At 47.0% G+C, this 21,064-nt stretch overlaps 1 protein-coding gene across 1 annotated transcript in view; it reads left to right on the forward strand.

Annotated features, from left to right (window-relative positions):
- Window positions 1–605: 605 nt before the first annotated feature.
- The window catches only part of LOC144782061 (toll-like receptor 7), a 32,787-nt gene continuing 12,328 nt past the window's right edge, over window positions 606–21,064 (forward strand). Inside the window, 1 exon segment of the mRNA XM_078661203.1 lies at window positions 606–740. Within this exon segment, the coding sequence (XP_078517329.1) occupies window positions 738–740 (3 nt within the window). The 5' untranslated portion in view covers window positions 606–737.

The following is a 21,064-nucleotide window of genomic DNA, read 5'->3' on the forward strand; positions in this document are numbered from 1 at the left end:
AAGAGTGTCCCGAAGAGCTCGCGACGGCGTCCGGGGCGGCAAAGAGGCCCTCCAACGGGGTACTGGAACTTAAGTACCCATGGAGGCCCCTCCCCGCCACCCCGGACGAGAATCACCGCCAGCCGCCTCCTCCAACCAGTGAGGAGGAGAAGCTGAACATCCTGCTGGGGGCGGGACAGCCCTCCGAGACTAGTGGCCCGCCCTCTCTATGGCCACTGCGTGGCCTCGGGCAGGCGCACACTAACTGCTGGTTAAAATTGTATGATGATGCTCCTTACCTCTCTGTAATATCACCCCTCTGATGTATAAACAATCTACAGATACGCTCTTCTGGCTCAGACAAAATGTTTTCTTTCATAGTTTCTCTGTATACTAAGAGCAAGCTACTTCAAAAACCAAAAGCTAAACCAATCAGTGTTTTCAGTGCTTGTTTGTTAAAGAATGCAAGAGCACTTCCCGTTAATGGGACAACTTAGGCTTTGTTCATAGAACACAGAAATGAAAGTTTGCAGTAGCATAAAAGAACTTCCCCTTGTGTATTCAGTTATTCAGTGTATGTTGTTGAGGAAAGTTCCTTGCGGTCTTGATACTGAATGTGGAAGAAAGGTTAGTGCTAAGAGGCCTGCCCGCGGGGTCGGTGACACTAGAGGGGGTGAGGAGTGCTCTGTCCTCCATACAGACTTCACACAGCCCGGCTGCAGAGGTTCAGGAAGCGTCTTGTGCAGCACTGACACACCATGGTAAGCGCTGTGATGTCTCTCTTTGTTACTTATTCATTTTTTATCACTCGGGCATAAAGACAGATGTAGTTGGTGCACAGCCATATAGACACATTTGTATGCATTAGACCTCAAACGCCGCATATGCGTGGCTGTGGTGAGTGACTTTAGCTCTCTGGTGTGTAATTTGACACCTAAATATTTTTAAATGCCATAGCAGGACTGCTACTTGGTCTATTAAAATGTGCTCTCAAATTAAAAACCTTTGAATCTCTCCAGGCAGCCAGGTCGGAAAAGAATTGCTTTTTTAAATCAGTATGTCCTTTGTGCAAAAACTTTCTTAAACAGAGAAGCTTGCTTTTTCACAATGGCTTCAAACCTATGTTTGTTTCAGATTTCCATTGGTAATCCGGGAAAACGCTTGTGAATGCCTACCTCCGTTCACGAGAATATTTTTCTGCATGTACAGCTCTACAAAGTGTACTGTTGCACATGCAAAAATACCTTTGCATTTGTACAATAGTCATTTTTCCAAAATATTTTTCACACTCTGATAAAACCCCTTCCACTGTATCTCCAACAATTTTGGGAGTTCCCCCTTCCCACGCCCACCCTGCACATTTATTTTACTCCTGCCAAAGGAGCAAATCTTCGGCCACTTTCACTGTTGGACTCAGTTGTAAATAAGACTGTGAATGCCCTCAAATTCATTTGTTTGCGATTTTTTCCCCAATATTGTCAAGGCATCCTCCCTGTGGTCAATAATATGTATGTGTAAATGGCTTTCTGAGTGTAAATTCAGGGTTTGTGGATCCCAGACCTAGACTTTGCAGCCGTAAAACAAGCTATTTGAGCGTGTGAGAGTTGCAGAAACATTTCTCACCATCAGTTAACTGAACAGGCCATGGGAGACCCATGAAGTCAGTGAAGATTTGAACAAAACCCCAAATACTCTTCAATATTACTTCCACACTCTCAAGTAGAATTGTAGCATATATTATATGTCTCTTTTTTGCTCCTCACAAGTTCTAACAAAATGAGGTCAATCTCGCCTTCGAGAGGAACCCTGTAGATATGGAACAGGTCTAGGCAGGAGAAACACACACGCTACCCTGTTAGAAGCCACAGGGGACTTGGAAAGACTGTCAAAAAAAGCTTCTGCTTGCCTTCAACCATGACAAGTTTAGAGGCTGCAAACTGAAGAAAAGTTATTTGGTTGGAGGATATAATGTATCTGAACAGTAGAACTGCTGGTCGGGGGATCCAGCGCCAGCCTTTATATGAAAGTGGAATCTAAGACATGTCACAGAGGTTAAACTTGTGCCAGATTCCCTCCGTGCACAGCTAGAGGAGCGAGTCAGAATTGCATGCTGGCGAACACTATAAGCAGGAATACACTCTTGTCCTACTTTAACTTAATAAAATGGCGGAACATCAATTTCTCAATGGATTGTGGAGGTGGACAAGCCATCAAGTTCATGCGGGACGTTGGGGTGCAAGCCACAGGTCTCGCTTGGCCCTAAGAGCCAAAACATGTTCTGAACAATTGAACAATCAACCATGTTCACAAAGACTAGATGACCTGTGAATCAATCACTGAAATAGCCAATAGGCCTGGGTTTAATGCACTTACACTAGTAGCCTTAGCATACCAGGTCAAAACACAGAGGAGCAAGCCAGCAGGAGTGACAGAGAGAGCAATAGTTGTAAAGTAGTCCCTCATGGAATTCCATTTAAGCTTTCTAGCGAAGGTAGATAGATACACGTAAACAGCCTGTAGCATTAGATGAGAGATGAGTAATTCTCTGGGCTGAGAAAAGACGTGATTGAGAAAGAAAACCAGTAGTTGAATGGGTGGACCCAAAGCCAGTAGTTGAATGGGTGGACCCAAAGCCAGTAGTTGAAAGAGTGGACCCAAAGCAAGTAGTTGAATGGGTGGACCCAAAGCCAGTAGTTGAAAGAGTGAACCCAAAGCAAGTCGTTGAATGGGTGGACCCAAAGCCAGTAGTTGAAAGAGTGGACCCAAAGCAAGTAGTTGAATGGGTGGACCCAAAGCCAGTAGTTGAAAGAGTGGACCCAAAGCAAGCAGTTGAATGGGTGGACCCAAAGCCAGTAGTTGAAAGAGTGGACCCAAAGCAAGCAGTTGAATGGGTGGACCCAAAGCCAGTAGTTGAAAGAGTGGACCCAAAGCAAGTAGTTGAAGGGGTGGACCCAAATCCAGTATCTGAATGGGTGGACCCAAAGCCAGTAATTGAAAGAGTGGACCCAAAGCTAGTAGTTGAATGGGTGGACCCAAAGCTAGTATCTGAATGGGTGGACCCAAAGCCAGTAGTTGAAAGAGTGGATCCAAAGCCAGTAATTGAAAGAGTGGACCCAAATCAAGTAGTTGAATGGGTGGACGCAAAGCCAGTATCTGAATGGGTGGACCCAAAGCCAGTAGTTGAATGGGTGGACCCAAAGCCAGTAGTTGAATGGGTGGACCCAAAGCCAGTAGTTGAAAGAGTGGACCCAAAGCAAGTTGTTGAATGGGTGGACCCAAAGCCAGTAGTTGAATGGGTGGACCCAAAGCCAGTAGTTGAAAGAGTGGACCCAAAGCAAGTAGTTTAATGGGTGGACCCAAAGCCAGTATCTGAATGGGTGGACCCAAAGCCAGTAGTTGAAAAGGCGGTCCCAAAGCCAGTAGTTGGAAGGGTGGACCCAAAGCCAGTAGTTAGAAAGGTCGACTAAATCATGGGTATTTTGTAAGCAATAGGACTCTTTGATAGCTGAACCCAGACCTTAAAGATTCACTGATGCCACAGTCTTCCAAGCTTCAGTATCCTTTCATCACACAGAGGTGCCGGCCGTGGCCAGCACTGGAAGCACTTGATGACCTGGCCAGCCTATCAAAAAGTGGCACAGTGGGGGCAGATGAAACTAAGGGTCCTTCATGCATGTCGAAGTCCTACTCCCTCCCCACCAGGTGAAGCAAGTGCGATTCTTCTGATGTGTTCCTGATGCTCCCAAAAGTTGAGTCCTATTAACCACTGGACGGCATCTATTGCCCAACCTCAAAGCTTTACCAGAGCCCCCCTCTAAACCCAAACTTAGTTACAAATTTGCACTTTAAAAAGTTCATTTTTATTCATCTCATAGTACCTCACGTCGTGCATCTCATATTTATTCACATGATATTTGTATTCATCTCATGATAAGTTTATTCACCTCGTGATATTTGTATTCATCTTGTGATATGGCCCTCATGATATCGACCCCCAAAGGATTAACAGCTTAGTCGGCCCTGCCGGGATTCGGAGGTGGACGAGTTTGCTGGGATGAGGGGAGGAAGGGAGCTCTGCATGTGGACTGCATCCTTGAAGCTTAGAAAGGCTGGTGTGAACTTGCTGTGTGAGCTGGATCGACAGTCCCTTGGAAAATGGACATTCACCATAAACATCTGGGAGACTGCCAGCAAATCACTCAATAGCTGTACACTCATTTCCAGGAGTCAAGGTTAACTGATATTTTGTATTTGTCAGAAATAGTGCACCCTTCACCTTGAAATAAATTAAGTCATTATATGAAAGGTAGGTGCTGGTATTTGAGTTTGTACCTATCATGCACTGGAGTAGTGCATTGCGCTCTACGCTGTCTCGCCAAAGTGACAATGTAACTACAACAATTTTGGCCTGGTACATTTAAGGGTAGAGCTTCGGTGCAGCGAGAACCAGAGAGGGGCAGCATGCATGCGCTGCTCCGCGGCCTCTGCCCGCTATGTCCTGGGAATAGTAGAGAGAATAAACCATAACTAAAAAAAAAATTGAGAAAATATAAACAACATTATTTTTATTCACAACGTGTATCATAGAAAAATATTCACAAAATACATCCATAAATTATCACATTTAGTGCCCCTAAACAAAAGGAAAGGGAAGGGTAGTGTTAGGATGGTGAGGGTACTGAGATGAGTAAGGGAAACAGTGGTCACTATGACCTCAATAAACCAGAAATGATAATTAATTGAGAAGCTAAATAATCACCGTACATAGATTAATTCAAGCAATATCATGCCTAGGGAAATCACAAATGATACATCAGGAGAAAGGCTGAAGGTGAACGGGACTGTCAACGTTTCGACCCAAAATGATGCAGGTGTGGAATGAAACCTTGCTAGAGGGTCTTCATCAGGACAAGGACGCGGAAGGGGGGCAGTGAATCTTTATCTAGGGAACGTAATCAGGGATGGGAAGTAATCCGTCACATGAATCTGGTTCCTGAAAATCTTAATGAGGCTGCGAGGCCGAGGGGGTTCTGATGTAATTAGTCTCTCCACTTATGCACTCAGTCTTGTTCTGACACAGTTCAAGACGCTGTGCTTAAATGAGGGGGTCTGAAATAGCAGTTAATCGTAGTCGATGATCACCTCACCCATTGAGAGGTATCCGGCTTCTTATAAATGGGTTCGCAAGCTGTCACAAAGGTATCATATAAAGGAGCCCACATATGATTGTAAGGGATCTTCAGGAGATGAACGCGCGTTACAACGGGGGTTCAATTTGTCCACATCAGTCCCGACACACTTGTTAGAATCTGTGTTCATCCATTCGCAAGAAGTTCTTCTTTGGCTAGTAGCCCTAATAGCACATGCACCACAAAGCCCCCAACATCCATGCCAAGAAAGGTTAGGCGGCTAATGCAAGATCAGTTATTGGTTAATTGCAGAAATTGAAAGTCATTCTACGCTGTTTAATGCACCAGCTTCTCCATTCCTACTGATGAAGATGTGTAGAACTGGAAAGACTTATGTTTCACCTTTGCTCAAACCCCTAAGCGAGTGCTGGGAGCCATAGCAATGGCAAAACAGCATGATATGAGTTTTTTATTAACATAACATAAATCACTGGAAGAAGCTGTCATTTCGTGTGGAAGTCAAGCCGGATAGGCTCTCACCAGACAAAATGAATACTTTATCACCAACTATGAAGGACTCTGGGAAACAGATAATCCAGTGTTAAATGATTTTGAATCAATAAGCTTATGTGGTGCAACCGTTTGGCCCCGAAATTTCGTTTTTGTTTTTCACTTGATCACAGCACTTTCTGTAAGATGCATTTTTTTGTTTCAAAGGAACTATGTAGTTGGAAGGACTACTGGTGTGCACCGGAGAGTGCTGTGTTAAGGTTACATTAGCACAAAATAAAAATTTAAAGCAATTTTGCCCAGGAGGAGGTGCAAGAAGTCGCAGACAGTTTGAAAATATTTCTTTCTGTGCCTCTTTAATTTTTTTGTCAATTGTATGCTGCATATGGCATTATCTAGCGTAATAAATAATTAAGATATGTCACGCTTTGAGTGCAAAGTAACAAACCTCTTTAAAAAAAGATGTTTATTTCATTAAAGTGAATTTGTTTTGTACTTATTGTCAGTGTACTTTCCTTTTTTGAGGATTAGGCTGAGTCAACCGCGAGCAAATTACAGAACACAGAGCAATCCTGCATTGAAGAAAACAGAACAGGTGCACCAAATTGGTTGTCCAAGCATGCACACATCAGAGCGATTAGGCAAATACACACCCACCCACTAAAACCCTAGAAAAGATAATTGCTGTGCCATTCATTTGAGGTTCACCAACAGTCAACCCTGGCGAGGTTAGGTTAGGTGGTGTGTTGCGGGACACAAAATCCAACTGTGAAGGACCCACCAAGAGACCACCCATAACTTAAATCACTTACACAGGGTTTTTGTCATAAGGAAAAATCTGCCAATCCCAAATCAGCGCACACACACCCACCCATTAACTTTGCAGTGGCATATTAAAAACGTTCAGTTTAATCTGAGTTTTATTCAAGAAAGTCAATCAAAACCTACACTTACTTATTGGGTTCATTGCTAGCTCCACCTTGCTGGCAGTAGCTTCAAACATATCTTCCTTTAAAGAGATAATGTGCTTTTTCACAAGATATAAAGCATGTTTTCCCTAAAACCTTGTATTTGTAATTGTGTAATGAATTAATGCTCTCTTTCTTTTTACAATAGATAATCAAATTGTACAGTCTATTATTTCACTTGCTGTTTCCAATTAACATTTCCAAGTTTGAAAGAAGCCCAGATTGCATGCTAACTGCACCAAATTAGGCAAATATTAAAAATCCATTATGGGTAAAATATGTAGTATTATATTGCCATCTCTGGGTTCGAATAAAGTTTAATATTCTGCTCTGTCTTTGGCCTCATGGGTGAAGGGGCGAGGGGAAGCGATGCAGGTAGCATTGCCACGATGGCCATCTTTTAAATGTATGCTGATACAATTTTGCTCTCAGACATACACATAAGGTGAAACTTCCCCGAGGCAGTCCTTGACTTGCACATCACGAATCACGACTCCCAACTGACCACATTCAGTAACAAGCATTTACAATGCAATGGTTTCGCCTTTTGAAAAGTTTGAGCTATTGGCATTGTAAATGACAAAGTTTTTATTTATGTGTTGGTTTTGAAAATAAATAAATAAATGGCATTGTCATTTACAATGCCAATAGCTGGGTGATTACCGGCAAGTTGACTGGACTTTAGCAAGTACTGATCTTTCCAAAAGATGCAAGATATTCTATCGCAAGGGGCCCAACCACCTACTACAGTCCACATGCTCAAAAGCAAAGACGCTGCACTGCAGTGATTTACGTCTGAATCTAAAAATAGTGGACGTATATACTCATAAAGCACAAACAAAGTAGAGAGATTTCACTCAAATCTTTCTGCTTTCTCTTTCAACGAGACTACATAAAACCCAGGCCGCAGTGCGTAGCGACATCTCACCAACAACAGTGACTTAGTTCAAACAGCATCACCAGCTCTGGTTAAGATAACAATATATAAATATAGCACTTACCTGAATTTCGCTGCATCACGGACGGGGAATTCTAGAAGTTTCCCGAAGAAAATTGGACCTAAAATACATCAAAAGCACTTTCGTTAAAAAAGCGTCAATTACAAAAACATTAGTTATATTTTTTAAGGAAACTACTAGCTATTTAAGCCAAACAAAGGAAAAACTAGACCCAATATGATGTAACAAAACACAAACACATTCCCTAACAATATATAAATATAGCACTTACCTGTCAGGAACCACTTCGTGCACAGCTGTGGACACCACTGCACGCATACGACACGGGCCATGTTAAACCTGGAAAAGAGACAAAACAACATTAGCTGAGCAAAATAAAGCAGATGGCTTACCTCTAACATTCAAAAACAGCAGCATACCTACCGTCGGAACCACTTCGTGCACAGCGGTGCACACCACTGCACGCAGACGACACGGGCCATGTTGGACCTCGAAAAGAGACAAAAACAACATTAGCTGAGCAAAATAAAGCAGATGGCTTACCTCTAACATCCAAAAGCAGCAGCATACCTATTGTCGGAAGCACTTCGTGCACAGTGGTGCACACCACTGCACGCAGACGACACGGGCCATGTTAAACCTGGAAAAGAGACAAAAAAACATTAGCTGAGCAAAATAAAGCAGATGGCTTACCTCTAACATCGAAAAACAGCAGCATACCTACCGTCGGAAGCACTTCGTGCACAGCGGTGCACACCACTCCACGCAGATGACACGGGCCATGTTAAACCTGGAAAAGAGACAAAAAAACATTAGCTGAGCAAAATAAAACAGATGGCTTACCTCTAACATCCAAAAACAGCAGCATACCTACCGTCGGAACCACTTCGTGCACAGCGGTGCACACCACTGCACGCAGACGACACGGGCCATGTTAAACCTGGAAAAGAGACAGAAAAACATTAGCTGAGCAAAATAAAACAGATGGCTTACCTCTAACATCCAAAAACAGCAGCATCCCTACCGTCGGAACCACTTCGTGCACAGCGGTGCACACCACTGCACACAGACGACACGGGCCATGTTAAACCTGGAAAAGAGACAGAAAAACATTAGCTGAGCAAAATAAAGCAGATGGCTTACCTCTAGCATCCAAAAACAGCAGCATACCTACCGTCGGAACCACTTCGTGCACAGCGGTGCACACCACTGCACGCAGACGACACGGGCCATGTTAAACCTGGAAAAGAGACCAATAAACATTAGCTGAGCAAAATAAAGCAGATGGCTTACCTCTAACATCCAAAAACAGCACCATACCTACTGTCCGAACCACTTCGTGCACAGCTGTGCACACCACTGCACGCAGACGACACGGGCCATGTTAAACCTGGAAAAGAGACAAAAAAACATTCGCTGAGCAAAATAAAACAGATGGCTTACCTCTAACATCCAAAAACAGCAGCATACCTACCGTCGGAAGCACTTCGTGCACAGCGGTGCACACCACTGCATGCAGACGACACAGGCCATGTTAAACCTGGAAAAGAGACAAAAAAACATTAGCTGAGCAAAATAAAGCATACTGTGCAAACACAAATATTCAGAACACGGAGCAAAAGTATAAACAAAATGCTGCTTACCTGATCGGAAACATTCACAACACGGGACATGTAGAGACGACAGCAACGAAACAAACAAAAACGTAAAACAAACAAACAGACAACATGAGATGGGATAGACGAGACAGGATACACGCACAAACACAGGGCATATCGGAAGTGTGTCGCACTTACCTTTATCTTGAACACGACAGCAACGAGACACACAAAGGGGAGACACAAACATTCACAACACGGAGCAAAAGTATAAACAAAATGCTGCTTACCTGATTGGAAATAACAACTTCTTCCTGGCAACGTAAATCTCGCCGACCACTCCGGCTAAATGCACTTCCAAAAAGACGAAAACATCACGGGAGAAAAAAAAGAAAAAACACGCCCACAGCCGCATGACGTGCGAAAAGGGGCAGGATGAGAAAAACATCGCCGGAACGCCCCTGAATCGCCTCGGACCGTGACGGACAGATCTCACTTTCAATGGCTAGCCTCCATTTATGGAGCTAGCCAATGGAAGTGAGAGGCGGTGACCAAGCCACATACTCTTCTCAAAAGTTTTCGCCTTGCGCGAAAGTCTGCTGCGCAGCTTTCCGCGAGGCGAAACCTAAAAGTGCACCAGAATGAGGCTCACACTCTTATGACCAATCAGAAGCTCAGATAGGACGGAAGGCTGTCCTTTTCTATTATCGTGTCTTCTGATGGGTCATACGGGCGCTTGAGGGACAAGCCCCAATTCACCATTTTCTGACATTTTGCACTGTCTGAGGTTAGTACAGCATGTCCCCAGACATGTATTGCATCTGTGAAAGGACGGGCTGGAACAGCCCATGCCTGACACATGCGCAATACAGCCCCAGGGAGCCCTCTTCTGGTGAAGGGTGATATTACAGCTTTCATATGCAAACAAAAGATCGGTAAGGTTGTTTCTTTCATGTAAAAGCTGTAATATCATAACAATTAGGTGCAGAGTAAGCATAGCTGGCAAGGTTTCAGATTGCTTATGTGTGACATTTTCATAATTTCAGTGTAATTATGAGTGACATTCAGCAACTATGAGTGACACTTTCACGCGAGCAAAATCAAGCAATGAAGGTGAGGGAAACTTATAAATATAAGAAATTGCACATATTTGAGCTACGAGAAACGAATAAAATCTTAAAACTGCTGCAAAGCACCAGAAATTGAAGGCATTACCTAGTAAAAAGCAGTAGCTCAGAGCTAATCATCATAAAACACAGTTTTGCAAATAAAGGTGGTTCGTGCTCTTTTGTGAAAACTTACTAAACTAAACGCTGATCTTGTTCCAGTGACACTTTCTCGCAAGTAAAAAACAAGCAATGAAGTGCAGGGAAAGACATAAATGATACAAATCAGACCCCTTTGAGCAATGAAGTTCAAAAAGAATCTTGACCCCTCCCCCAAACTAACAGACATTGCTCTCGTTGCAGTCATCTTCATTGAGTACCCTGTTGTGGACTCACCTGTGCCACCACAAGTAAGTTCTCCTTGCAGTGCCAGACTGAGGTAGAGAGTATCTTTGGCCAATGTTCTTGGGCAGATGGGCCAGTGAGCTCACTGGCAGAAATGCTGAAAACAATGGGTGCACGTTACGGTCTTACAGTGCCACTCTGGTGGCTAGCATTTATTTTCAATACAAACCAACTTGCCTCATAGATTGTTGCCCACCCCTCCATTAATGAAGCAGGTGGAAGCAGAGCCCCACAATGGAGTTTGCTGCCCCTATCAGCATTACACTATAATACACTCAGGCTTCATTTAAATTTGTTCGCTGCACACTAATGACGAATACTGAATGTTTGCCACTTAGAGCGCAACGTTGCAGTGACTTTACAAGTCCCTTAAGTGCTGCCTTAAGTGCTGCCGTCGGCCGTTGGACGTCGCGAGCACACTACCTTCGTAGTGCTGCGCACGTCCAAAGCTCGACGTGGCCCCGCCCGTTTTGCGGAAGTGCCGCACTGCCGTGAAATCGCGGCCGTGGCAAACGGGTTAAAAGTGTAATGCTGTTAAACACTGCCACAAATGTTATGGATTTAACTTGTTCCATCGGGTGCCCCACTGACTTTCGGGCTGTGCTCCTGCTTGCTGTACATTCCTATAGCACTGCACTAAGGCCTCATGTCGGCCTCTAGCACCCGCTCGGAGTCGTTGATTGAAACCCTTCCAGTCCAGTCAGCAAGTTCACCGGCACCCACAGAAAATCTGAAAAGCCTTTCACCGATAACCTTCAACCCTGCAATGACTGCCAAATTGGCACATTCACCAAGCATTTCAGTCATATTAGTCATAATGCCCCGCACTTGAAAACAATTGCAAAAATAAAATGTGGACAAACGATGAGTTACTACCACTGCGTACAATAAACAAAATCTTCTGTACTGGAAAACACCTGAACACACGCCCACATTTGAATTAGGAATAAGGCAGAGCAGATGCCAAATGCTGACTAAAGCTCAGGTAGAACACATGCCGTTCTTTGCACTGACAGTCTCTGAATTACTAGCATATACCACAAAAGCTAAATTGGCATTCCTAGGGTGACATACAACATGCCAGTTTCAGTCAGTCAGTCAGTCAAAATACTTTATTCAGTTTATTTTAAAACCATAAAAGCATACTACAAATTTTATACCAAGGAATTATAAAACCATTAATTACGTATAAAAATAGTAACAGTATAGAAACATTTTTAAATACACAATACATATGTTCAAATTCCTTTTGGGTCGAATTTCATAAAACCATGTTTCATTATAAAGAACATTCACAAAGAAAAGATTGACTCTTCCCTCGGCATTTAGGACAGGCACCATACATGCGTTACAGGTTAATATCATTTTGCAACTCATGAGTGACTCTACATTAACGGAAAGATTCACACAAGCCACTCTCTAAGGGGCAGAGTGGATCCAGACAGATGGTGCTTTGGGGCCAGGCTGGCACATGATCAAGCCTGAGCTGCAGAAAGAGACTGCATGCGTGCCGTGCTAAGTTCTAGAGAGAGGTGGAACAACAAATGTCAGCAAGTGTCGAGAATGTACAGAGCAGTACTCCCTGCACACGTGCCTGGAGGACGGTAGGGCGGAAAACTTAAATAGAACACAGTACCTGTATTAATCTGGGACAGCCGACCCACCCTGCAATGTGAACATAACGCGGGACGTTTAGAATCACTGGGCCATTGCCAAAATATTATTCCCTCACTGGCTGCTCATCGTGCCGTGTGGGTGGCAATTAGGACTTGACCTGACGTACGCCTCAGCCTATTGTGTGCATCACAAACTCCCTACCCCAAGCTGATTGTCTCCTTAGTAGTGGTTCAGCACACAGACTCGGCGGTGAATGCTTTTAAATTTAATTGGTGCAGCACTGCGCCGTGACTGATCCCTAAATAATATTGTTACTGTTGAAACCAGAGTAGCAGCTGCGGACTCTGCAGCCAGCACCTCGGTCATGATGGATTGGGGGGGTTGCCGCCCTTTTGCCCTCTATAAAGGAGCCACCAATGCAATCAGGAGCTCTCCAGCCGAAGGGCTGTGCTGAGGGGGCCCCCTGAAGCTTGGGTCCCCCCGCACCACGGGGGCCTGTGTTACTACTGATGAGGTAGGCCCTGAACAGCCCATAGGGCAGTGTATCTAAAACGTTGGATATGTACTTTTAAGTTTTACATGTCCTAGTAGTGAAAAACGCCTAAATGTGTTTTTTAGTACTGTGAAGCCTACCCCTCCCATAGGATAGCATTGGGTTACCTTATTGCTTTTGATAAGTGATAACTTTTGTTTGAGAAAAGGTAGAAATGTCATGTCCTGTCTCCAAATCCGCTTTAATGGTAAAGTTGGATTTTTAGTCACATTTCTAAAAGTGTCACCTGTAGGAAGTTCTTCATTTTCTTGTCCTAACCATCTGAAAGAAACAGTTAGTTATAGATTCCTTACCTTAGAATTACCTCCAGGCATCAGATAGGATACGGAAAGTTTTTGGTCAGTAGTACCCCTGCGCGTCGGAAGGTAGTGGCGGTCGACGCCACGTCCGTCATCGGCGTCCTGATCGCCCGGATGACGTCGCGTAGCTACATAGACACTGCCCTCGCACGCTGACATCAGTTCTTTCTAATTCCGCGCCAGCAAGCGCAGACCTGGAGAGAGTGGTACCCCCAGTCAATTTTTGACTGAGTTTTTTGCGACTTTGTCGACTTCATTTTTGAGTGTTACATCGACTCCTGGTGCACAAGGGATGCCCAGTTTCAAGGCATGCCATTCCTGTACCCGACTGTTGTCGGTGACGGATCCGCACCGTGTGTGCCTCTTCTGCCTGGAGCGCGACCATGACCCCAAGTCCTGCTCCGACTGTCGAACCATGGCCCGAAGTCTTTGTGGGAAGCGGAGTAGTCGGCTTAGCGTCGCGCAAAGGTCTCGGTCGCGTGGGAGATCGAAGGATCGATCGCGGAGTCATCATCACTCCTCTTCTAAGTCTTCGCACTCGGGGTCAGGTAAGTCGAAGCACAAGAAGAAGTCGAAGAAGCATCGTCGCTCTTCGACTTCCCCTCGTTCGTCGGCTGACGCAGGGTGCGGATCGTGCTCCTCCCACGGCTCAGCGTTTTGAGCCTTCAGGGTCGACTCCGCCCTTCCCTTCCTTCCCGTGACCGGGAGCGACCCCTGCCCAGCTTTGTCAATTTTAAGAAGCGATGTATACCCTCTTTTTGCAGCCCAACTCCGCCAGCACACTTTCAGGCCCCGCGGACTCAGCTGGGGGCCCTAGGCCTTCGACGGCGGCAGTTCCGCCCTCCACACTGCAAGGCCCCCTTGAATCCAGACCTGGATCCGGGTCAGTGCAGGTCGACCTCATTACGCCTTTACCAGCGCCGCCTCCACCTGCACCACGCCCGCTACCGACGATGACTGGCCCCCAGCTGGCGTCGACCCCGGCATCCGCCCTGATGTAGACACGGAGCCGGAATGGCGGCGCCGGGTCCGGCGCTGATGGAAACCTTTGTCCCTGTGTTCCACCATGGCCAAATTGGCAGCCTGAGGAGGGTGAGGAAGACTGGGAGGAGTCTGGTGACCCTTCGACAGAGCAGTTGAAGTACGATCGGGAGAGAGGAACTGGGGCATGCCAGTGGTCTGGATACCTCCACAGACCTAGGCATGTTGTCTCTACCTACTGTGGCTACGGAGGAGGGAGCGTCATACGCAGTGGTGTTGGTAGGGCGGCCGAGGCTCTCCACCTCGAGCTACCTACGGTGGCAGTCAGGACTAACCTCCCGACAGAGGTCTTTCAGCCGGCAGTGAGTTCTTCGGAGCTCTTGCTGCCATTTAATAAACACCCCACGGACATCCTTTTAGACACCCGGTCCAGGCCCAACACAGGGGATCCTGTGGACAGGATGATTGCCCGATGCCACCGTCCGGCCCCGGGTGACCCCACTTTCCTCTCCCAACATCCCACTCCTGTGAGCTTGGTGGTCCAAGCCTCTACTTCCAAAGGCGCTCTCCCTACCGCACCACCAGAAAGGGAATCCAAAAAGCTGGACCACCTTGGGAAGAAAATGTTTTCTTCCGCCAGCTTGGGACTACAGTTGGTAAACACTGCATGTCAGTTGGCCCGTTACACCCACTCTGTGTGAGATACGGTGGTGCCGGTGCTGCCTCAGTGCCCGGCGGAGGCCCAGGCCATACTCTCCCATGCAGTTGCAAAGGGGAGAGACACAGCAAAATTTACCATCCGCTTTGGGCTGGATACCGCAGCCGCACTTGGCAGGACGATTCAATGTCAGTAGCCCTTCGACGCTACGCCTGGTTGCTTTCGACTGGTTTTTCCAGGGATGTCCAATCCACACATATGGACATGCCCTTTGATGGTTGTCACCTTTTGGCGAAAAGGAAGACAACGCACTAGAGCGCTATAAGGACTCTCAGGCTACGGCCAGGTCCTTGGGCCTCTCTACCACCCACCCTGTGCAGTTTGCCTTTCGCCCCTTTTGTGGCTACGGAAGGGGTGCCTCACTACGTCCCACCCAGGGCCACAGGCTGGCGCAAGCTGTTCAGCCCCAGCGTGGCCAGGGACATGGGAACCACCGATGTGGTTCTGGAGGCCAATGGGTGGGCCAGTCCACCACAGCCCCCTCTGCAGCAGCCTCAAAACCTTCCTAGTCCGACCTTTATGGGCCACCAAACGCCAGTGGGCGGCACGTTATGCCATCACCTCCCCCACTGGCGCACCATCACGTCGGACAGGTAGGTTTTGCAAATAGTCCGAAGGGGCTACTCCCTCCCCTTTGAGACTACCCCTCCCTCCATGCCACCTCAGTACCCTTGCATATCGGAGGAGCACCTGGCCCTTCTCCAACAGAAAGTTTCAGCACTCTTGATCAAGGGTGCCATCGAGCGTGTTCATGTCCCAGAAGTAGGTTATGGTTGCTATTCCCACTACTTTCTGGTACCCAAGAAGAACAAAGGCCTGCGTCCTATCTTGGATCTCTGGAACATCAACCGCTTCCTCCGGAAAGAGAAGTTCAAGATGTTGACGCTCGCTCAGGTCTTGTCTGCCCTTGACCCTGGAGACTGGATGGTAGCGTTGGACTTGTAGGATGCTTACTTTCACTCCCCCGTCCTGCCGGCCCACCGGCATTCCCTGCAGTGCACGGTAGACCAACAGCACTTTAAGTTTACCGTGCTCCCCTTTGGCCTTTACCAGCGCCCCTCAGGTGTTCACAAAAGTAATGTCTGTGGTCGCAGCTCATCTGCGCAGATCAAGGGTTCCAGTCTTCCCCTATCTCGCCGACTGGCTGCTGAAGGTGGGTTCGCCCCAGGCTGTCGTTTCCCACCTCCAGACTATGGCTGACCTCCTGCATGCGCTAGGGTTCTCCATCAATATGCCCAAGTCACACCTGACCCCCTCTCAGAAGCTCCACTTCATCGGAGCGGTTCTGGACACAACGCAGTTTCGGGTTTATCATCCCGAACAGCGAGTCTGGGGTATTCGGGCTATGATTACGATCTTTTAGCCCCTATCCCGGGTTTTGGTCTGGATGACCCTGAGGCTGCTGGGTCTCATGGTCTCCTGCATTCTGCTGGTCGATCATGCCAGGAGGCATATGCGGGCTCTGCAATGAGACCTGAAGTTCCATATGGCGCAGCATCAGGGGAATCTGTCCAATTGTGTCCAGATCTCGCAGGGCACTGCATGACAATTGCAGTGGTGGCTCACGAACCAGGAGTGGGTCAACGGCAGGTCCCGCTCCCTTCCCCAACCAGAAAACACAGTGGTGACAGACGCATCCCTTCTGTGATGGGGCAGCCACATGGGAGAGGCGGAGATCAAAGGCCTCTGGTCTCCGGTGGAGTCCGGGCTCCACATCAACCTTCTGGAGCTTTGGTTGATTCCTCTTGCACTGAAAACCTTCCTTCCCTCTGTCCTGGGAAGAGTAGTACAGGTGTTCACAGACAACACCACCGCCATGTGGTACTGCAACAGACAAGGTGGGGTGGGGTCATGGACCCTATCTCAATAGGCTCTCCGCCTCTGGACATGGCTGGAACATCAGGGCATATCTCTGGTGGTTCAACAGTTAGCAGGTTCACTGAACGCCAGGGCATACAAACTCAGCCGCAGGTGCATGATGGATCACGAATGTGGTCTTCACTCAGAGGAGGTGCAAGGTCTCTTTCAGCAGTGGGGAGAGCCTTGGTTAGATCTATTCGCCACCGAATAGAACGCGCAATGTCAGCGATTCTGCACGTTGAAATTTCCAAGGCGCAACTCGCTAGGCGACGCTTTTCGTCACAAGTGGAGTTGCAGTCTTCTATACGCCTATTCCACTTTTGTCCAGAGTGCTGAAGAAGATCAAGCGCAACCCGGCCTAAGTAATTCTTGTGGCCCTGGATTGGGCACGGTGAGTCTGGTATCCCGAGCTGCTCAGCATGGCCATTGATCCTTCGATCAGACTGCCTCTTCTGTCACAGCAGCAGGGGACGGTCCTCCACCGAACATGTCCAGTCTCCACCTCCCTGCATGGAGCTTCAGCGGCGGCAGTTGTCGTCATTTGACGTGCCTCCCGAAGACGGTGATGTAATCATGGCAACCAGTTGTCCCTCTACTAAGATGGTATAAGCCTGCAGATGGAATGCGTTTGTGGCATGGTGCACAGCAAAGGCTGTGGATCCCTTTCTGCCCCTCTTTCTGAGGTTCTCTTGTTCCTCCTTTCTTTGGCCCAGCTCAGCTCTGTTCTGGGCACTATTAAGGGCTACCTCTCGGCCATTTCAGCCTTTCTCAGGCTCCCTGATCAGCCTTCTCTTTTCAAGTGCCCTGTTGTAAATAGATTTGTTAAGGGCATTACTCAGCTTTTTCCTCTTGTTCCCTTCATAATACCCCGGTGGGACTTGAACTTGGGTCTGACATATCTTATGTGCGCTCCCTTTAAGCCACTACATAACTGTCCTCTACGTCTTCTCACTTTAAAAACTGCTTTTCTGGTGGCCATCACCTCTGCACCCAGGTTGAGTGAGCTACAAGCTCTATCCTGCTTTCCAAGCCTCCCTTTCTAGCTGTTCATCCGGACAAGGTCGTCCTTAGAACTAGACCTTCCTTTCTTGCCAAGGTGGTTACTTCTTTCCACACTGGCCAAACCATCACTTTGCCCACTTTCTTTCCGCCTCCACATCCTTCGAAAGAGGAAGAGAGGCTCCACCCTCTGGATCCAAAGTGTGCGCTTTCTTTCTACTTAGATTGCACAAAACAATTCCGGGTGGACGACTAGCTCTTTGTTGGTTATGTGGGCGCTAAGAAAGGTTGGGCCAGGCACAAATGCACCATCCCCAGGTGGGTCGTTCTATGCATCAAAGCCAGCTATTCTTTGGCTAAGAAGGAGCCTGCAGTGGGGATTCCACCAGGGCGATGGCAGCTACTACTGCTTTGGGACGAGGAGTCCCCTAAATGACATCTGTCAGGCAGCTACATGGGCATCGCTGCACACGTTTACGAAACACTACTGCCTGGACAGCCAAGTGCGGAGAGGCGGCTTCTTTGGCCGTTCTGTTCTCTAGGACTTTCTGGTGTGAACTTGGATCGCAGACCCACCTGTGGGGTTTGTATTGCTGGGGTATCTATTATAAGGTAAGCAATCTATAACTAACTGTTTCTTTCAGATGAACAAGTTACTTACCTTCAGTAACAATATATCTGTAAGAAACATAAGTTAATTATAGATTCCTTACACCCCCACCCATCCTCCCCGTTTTGCAAACTGACTCCTAAGGTTAAGGACATCCTTTCAGGGCCCTAGTTGTGTGCACAAGTGGTCAGTGTCTTGTATTGCTCAGCACTTCTGACGTGGAAAGTCATGTACAGAACTGACGCCAGCACGCGAGTGCGGCGTCTTTGTAGCTACCGTGATGTCATCCCGGTGACCGCGACGACGGACGCGAAGTGGACCGATGCCACCTTCTGACACGCAGGGGTACTGCTGATGAAAAACTTTCCAGATCCAGACTGACGCCTGGGGGTAATTCTAAGGTAAGGAATCTATAACTGACCTATGTTTCTTACAGAGATATCGTTACCAAAGTTAAGTAACTTGTTCATTTGGTTCCTGCAGCCTGTGTCCTGAGTCACATGACTGTGATTAGAGTGGCAGTTGGCCGTTGTGTATTCCTCCCAGACATTCAGACAAAGGGGGACAAGGTGTGGATAGATGGGCCATCCTGTCAGTATGGGAGGTTCAGAGTTGCTCTCAGCCCCACTTACATTTCCAAGGAGATGCACCAGCACACTCACAAACAACTTGAGGCCAGTCTTTTGTTACCTTAGACTTCTTGGAGCCTGGGTAGAGGAAGAGTGGGGGAAATTCCAGAACCAGATGGGTAACGACCTAGATGTTTTGCCCACTTCAAAGGCTGGCATGTCACCAGGTATAAATATTGGACCTGCAGAGCTGCTCTTCTGTATACTTCAGGGCCCACTGAGGCCACTCAGAAAATCTACCTTGTACTTGAGAGAACTGGCCTGATCCTACCAGAGGACTGCCCTGCTGCTTGAAGCCTGCCTTGTCCCCTCAGAGGATGGCTGTGCTGCTTGAGGCCTGCCTTAACCCTTTAAGTGCTGCCGTCGGCCAACGGTCGTCACGGGCACTACCTCCCCAGTGCTGCGTGCGACCGTTGGACGTCCAATCAGCACGGATAATGGACAGCGCAGCACTGGGGAGGTATATTTACGAAGCTCCTAAGGTGTTAATGGCTGGCCTCCCGTTCTGAGTTACAGAGACACAACTAGCTTCAACAACTTGAACCCTGTACCTAGATCCTGCCTTAAGTGAGTTCTACCCTCCAAGTCATCCCTACCGAGACCTGGACCCTTGGAAGTGCCCAAATAGCCAGAAACCACAACTTGGGAGTTAATATATGTTCAGCTTAAAAGTGCTCTGAGAACCAACAGATGACTGGGAACTACCTGCTCAGAGATCTCCCCAAGGTGCATCGCCGGTAGGCCTGACTTCAGTGTAACTCCAGCTACGTTCTTCTCCAAAGTAGCAAAGCCTGTGCAGCTGATTCTCTTTGGAATGGTATACCATCTTCATGGAGCCCTCGTCAGCTGCAGCATGTAGCTGTATTCTGCTGGAGATTTTTCAGTTCTAAAAAAGCTAGATAGTTCAAATGCAGAAATCTTCTCAGCTACTTCATCCAGTGGCTCCCGGACAATAATGCTCCTCCTCAGACACCGCCTGCTGCCTTGCTGAACTTGACCTTTTTCGACATTTTTCTTCAAAATGTCTTCTAGGTCTGAAGGTAAGATGAGATCAGGCTCAATCCACTTCATATGTTCAAACGACACTCTATCGTGGTTGGCCATAACTTATGATTTTGCCTTGGTCTCGCACGACTTGATTCCTGTGGTTGGCACTTTTAGGTGCTATTTTTCACAGAAAAGTTTAAAAATGCATTACTCCAGTTCTATTAATTGGATTTTTGTTTTGGTGTGAAATGATTTATGATTTTTTTCTCTATTTTCCTAAATTGGTGTGGTATGTTTCTTGTGGTGTGTGCACTCTATTCCTGTTGTGTGCTGTATAGCAACTTAACACAGTGCTTCTAAGTTAATTGTGACTGCTATTGTGACAAGCACTAGAGGGTTAAGCATAGTCTTATTCAGTGACTTTTGTGGTTCACCCTGACAAGAATTATGGTTGTTGCTTGAGAAAGGTTTTCAACCCCCTCGAACAAAAAAACGATTTCTTATATTGGTGATCAGTGGCGGGATCCAGTACTCGTGTTTTTGCAGTACCATTCAATGATTTGGTGTAACATCAAAATCCCAAATATTTATTCTGTTATCAGTTTCGTTTTTTTTTTCAATTTCTCATTGATTGACCTCTTTTGCTTTTTCTAAAACATTCCTTCATTTCTTTTGATTTGGTAATGTTTTCCTTTTTCCAAATTTGTTACCGCACCTCCTTTTTGCTCACAATGGAGATGGAGCTGTTCAACGTGGGTAACCTGAGCACGGCAGGCCTGCAGAAGCTTTGCAGGGAGAGTTGGCTTAATGTGGAGAAGAAGCCCAAAAAGTTGGATCACCAAGTAGCCCTCATAGCCTTTCAAGACGTCAGATGATGCTGTTCACCCCAGAGAAACAGAAAGCGGATGGGCTTGAGGACGAAGAGGTGGACGTGAAAGAAGAGAAGGAGGGTCTGAGGAGGCCACCTGAGGAGTGGAAGGACAATTTATACACAGGAATGGAACCTCATACTAATGCAGGCAGCAGTATGTCCTCCCACAACCTGTCCCCTGAGGAGTTAGTGAACAGGAAAGCGGAAAGGGAGTTCATTCTGCTAATGGCCAAACTAAAAATGGAGGAGAAAAGGGAGGAGGCAGACAGAGCCCAGAAGAAAAAAA

The sequence above is a fragment of the Lissotriton helveticus genome, chromosome 9 (assembly GCF_964261635.1).
Source record: "Lissotriton helveticus chromosome 9, aLisHel1.1, whole genome shotgun sequence".
NCBI classification, from domain to species: Eukaryota; Metazoa; Chordata; class Amphibia; order Caudata; family Salamandridae; genus Lissotriton; species Lissotriton helveticus.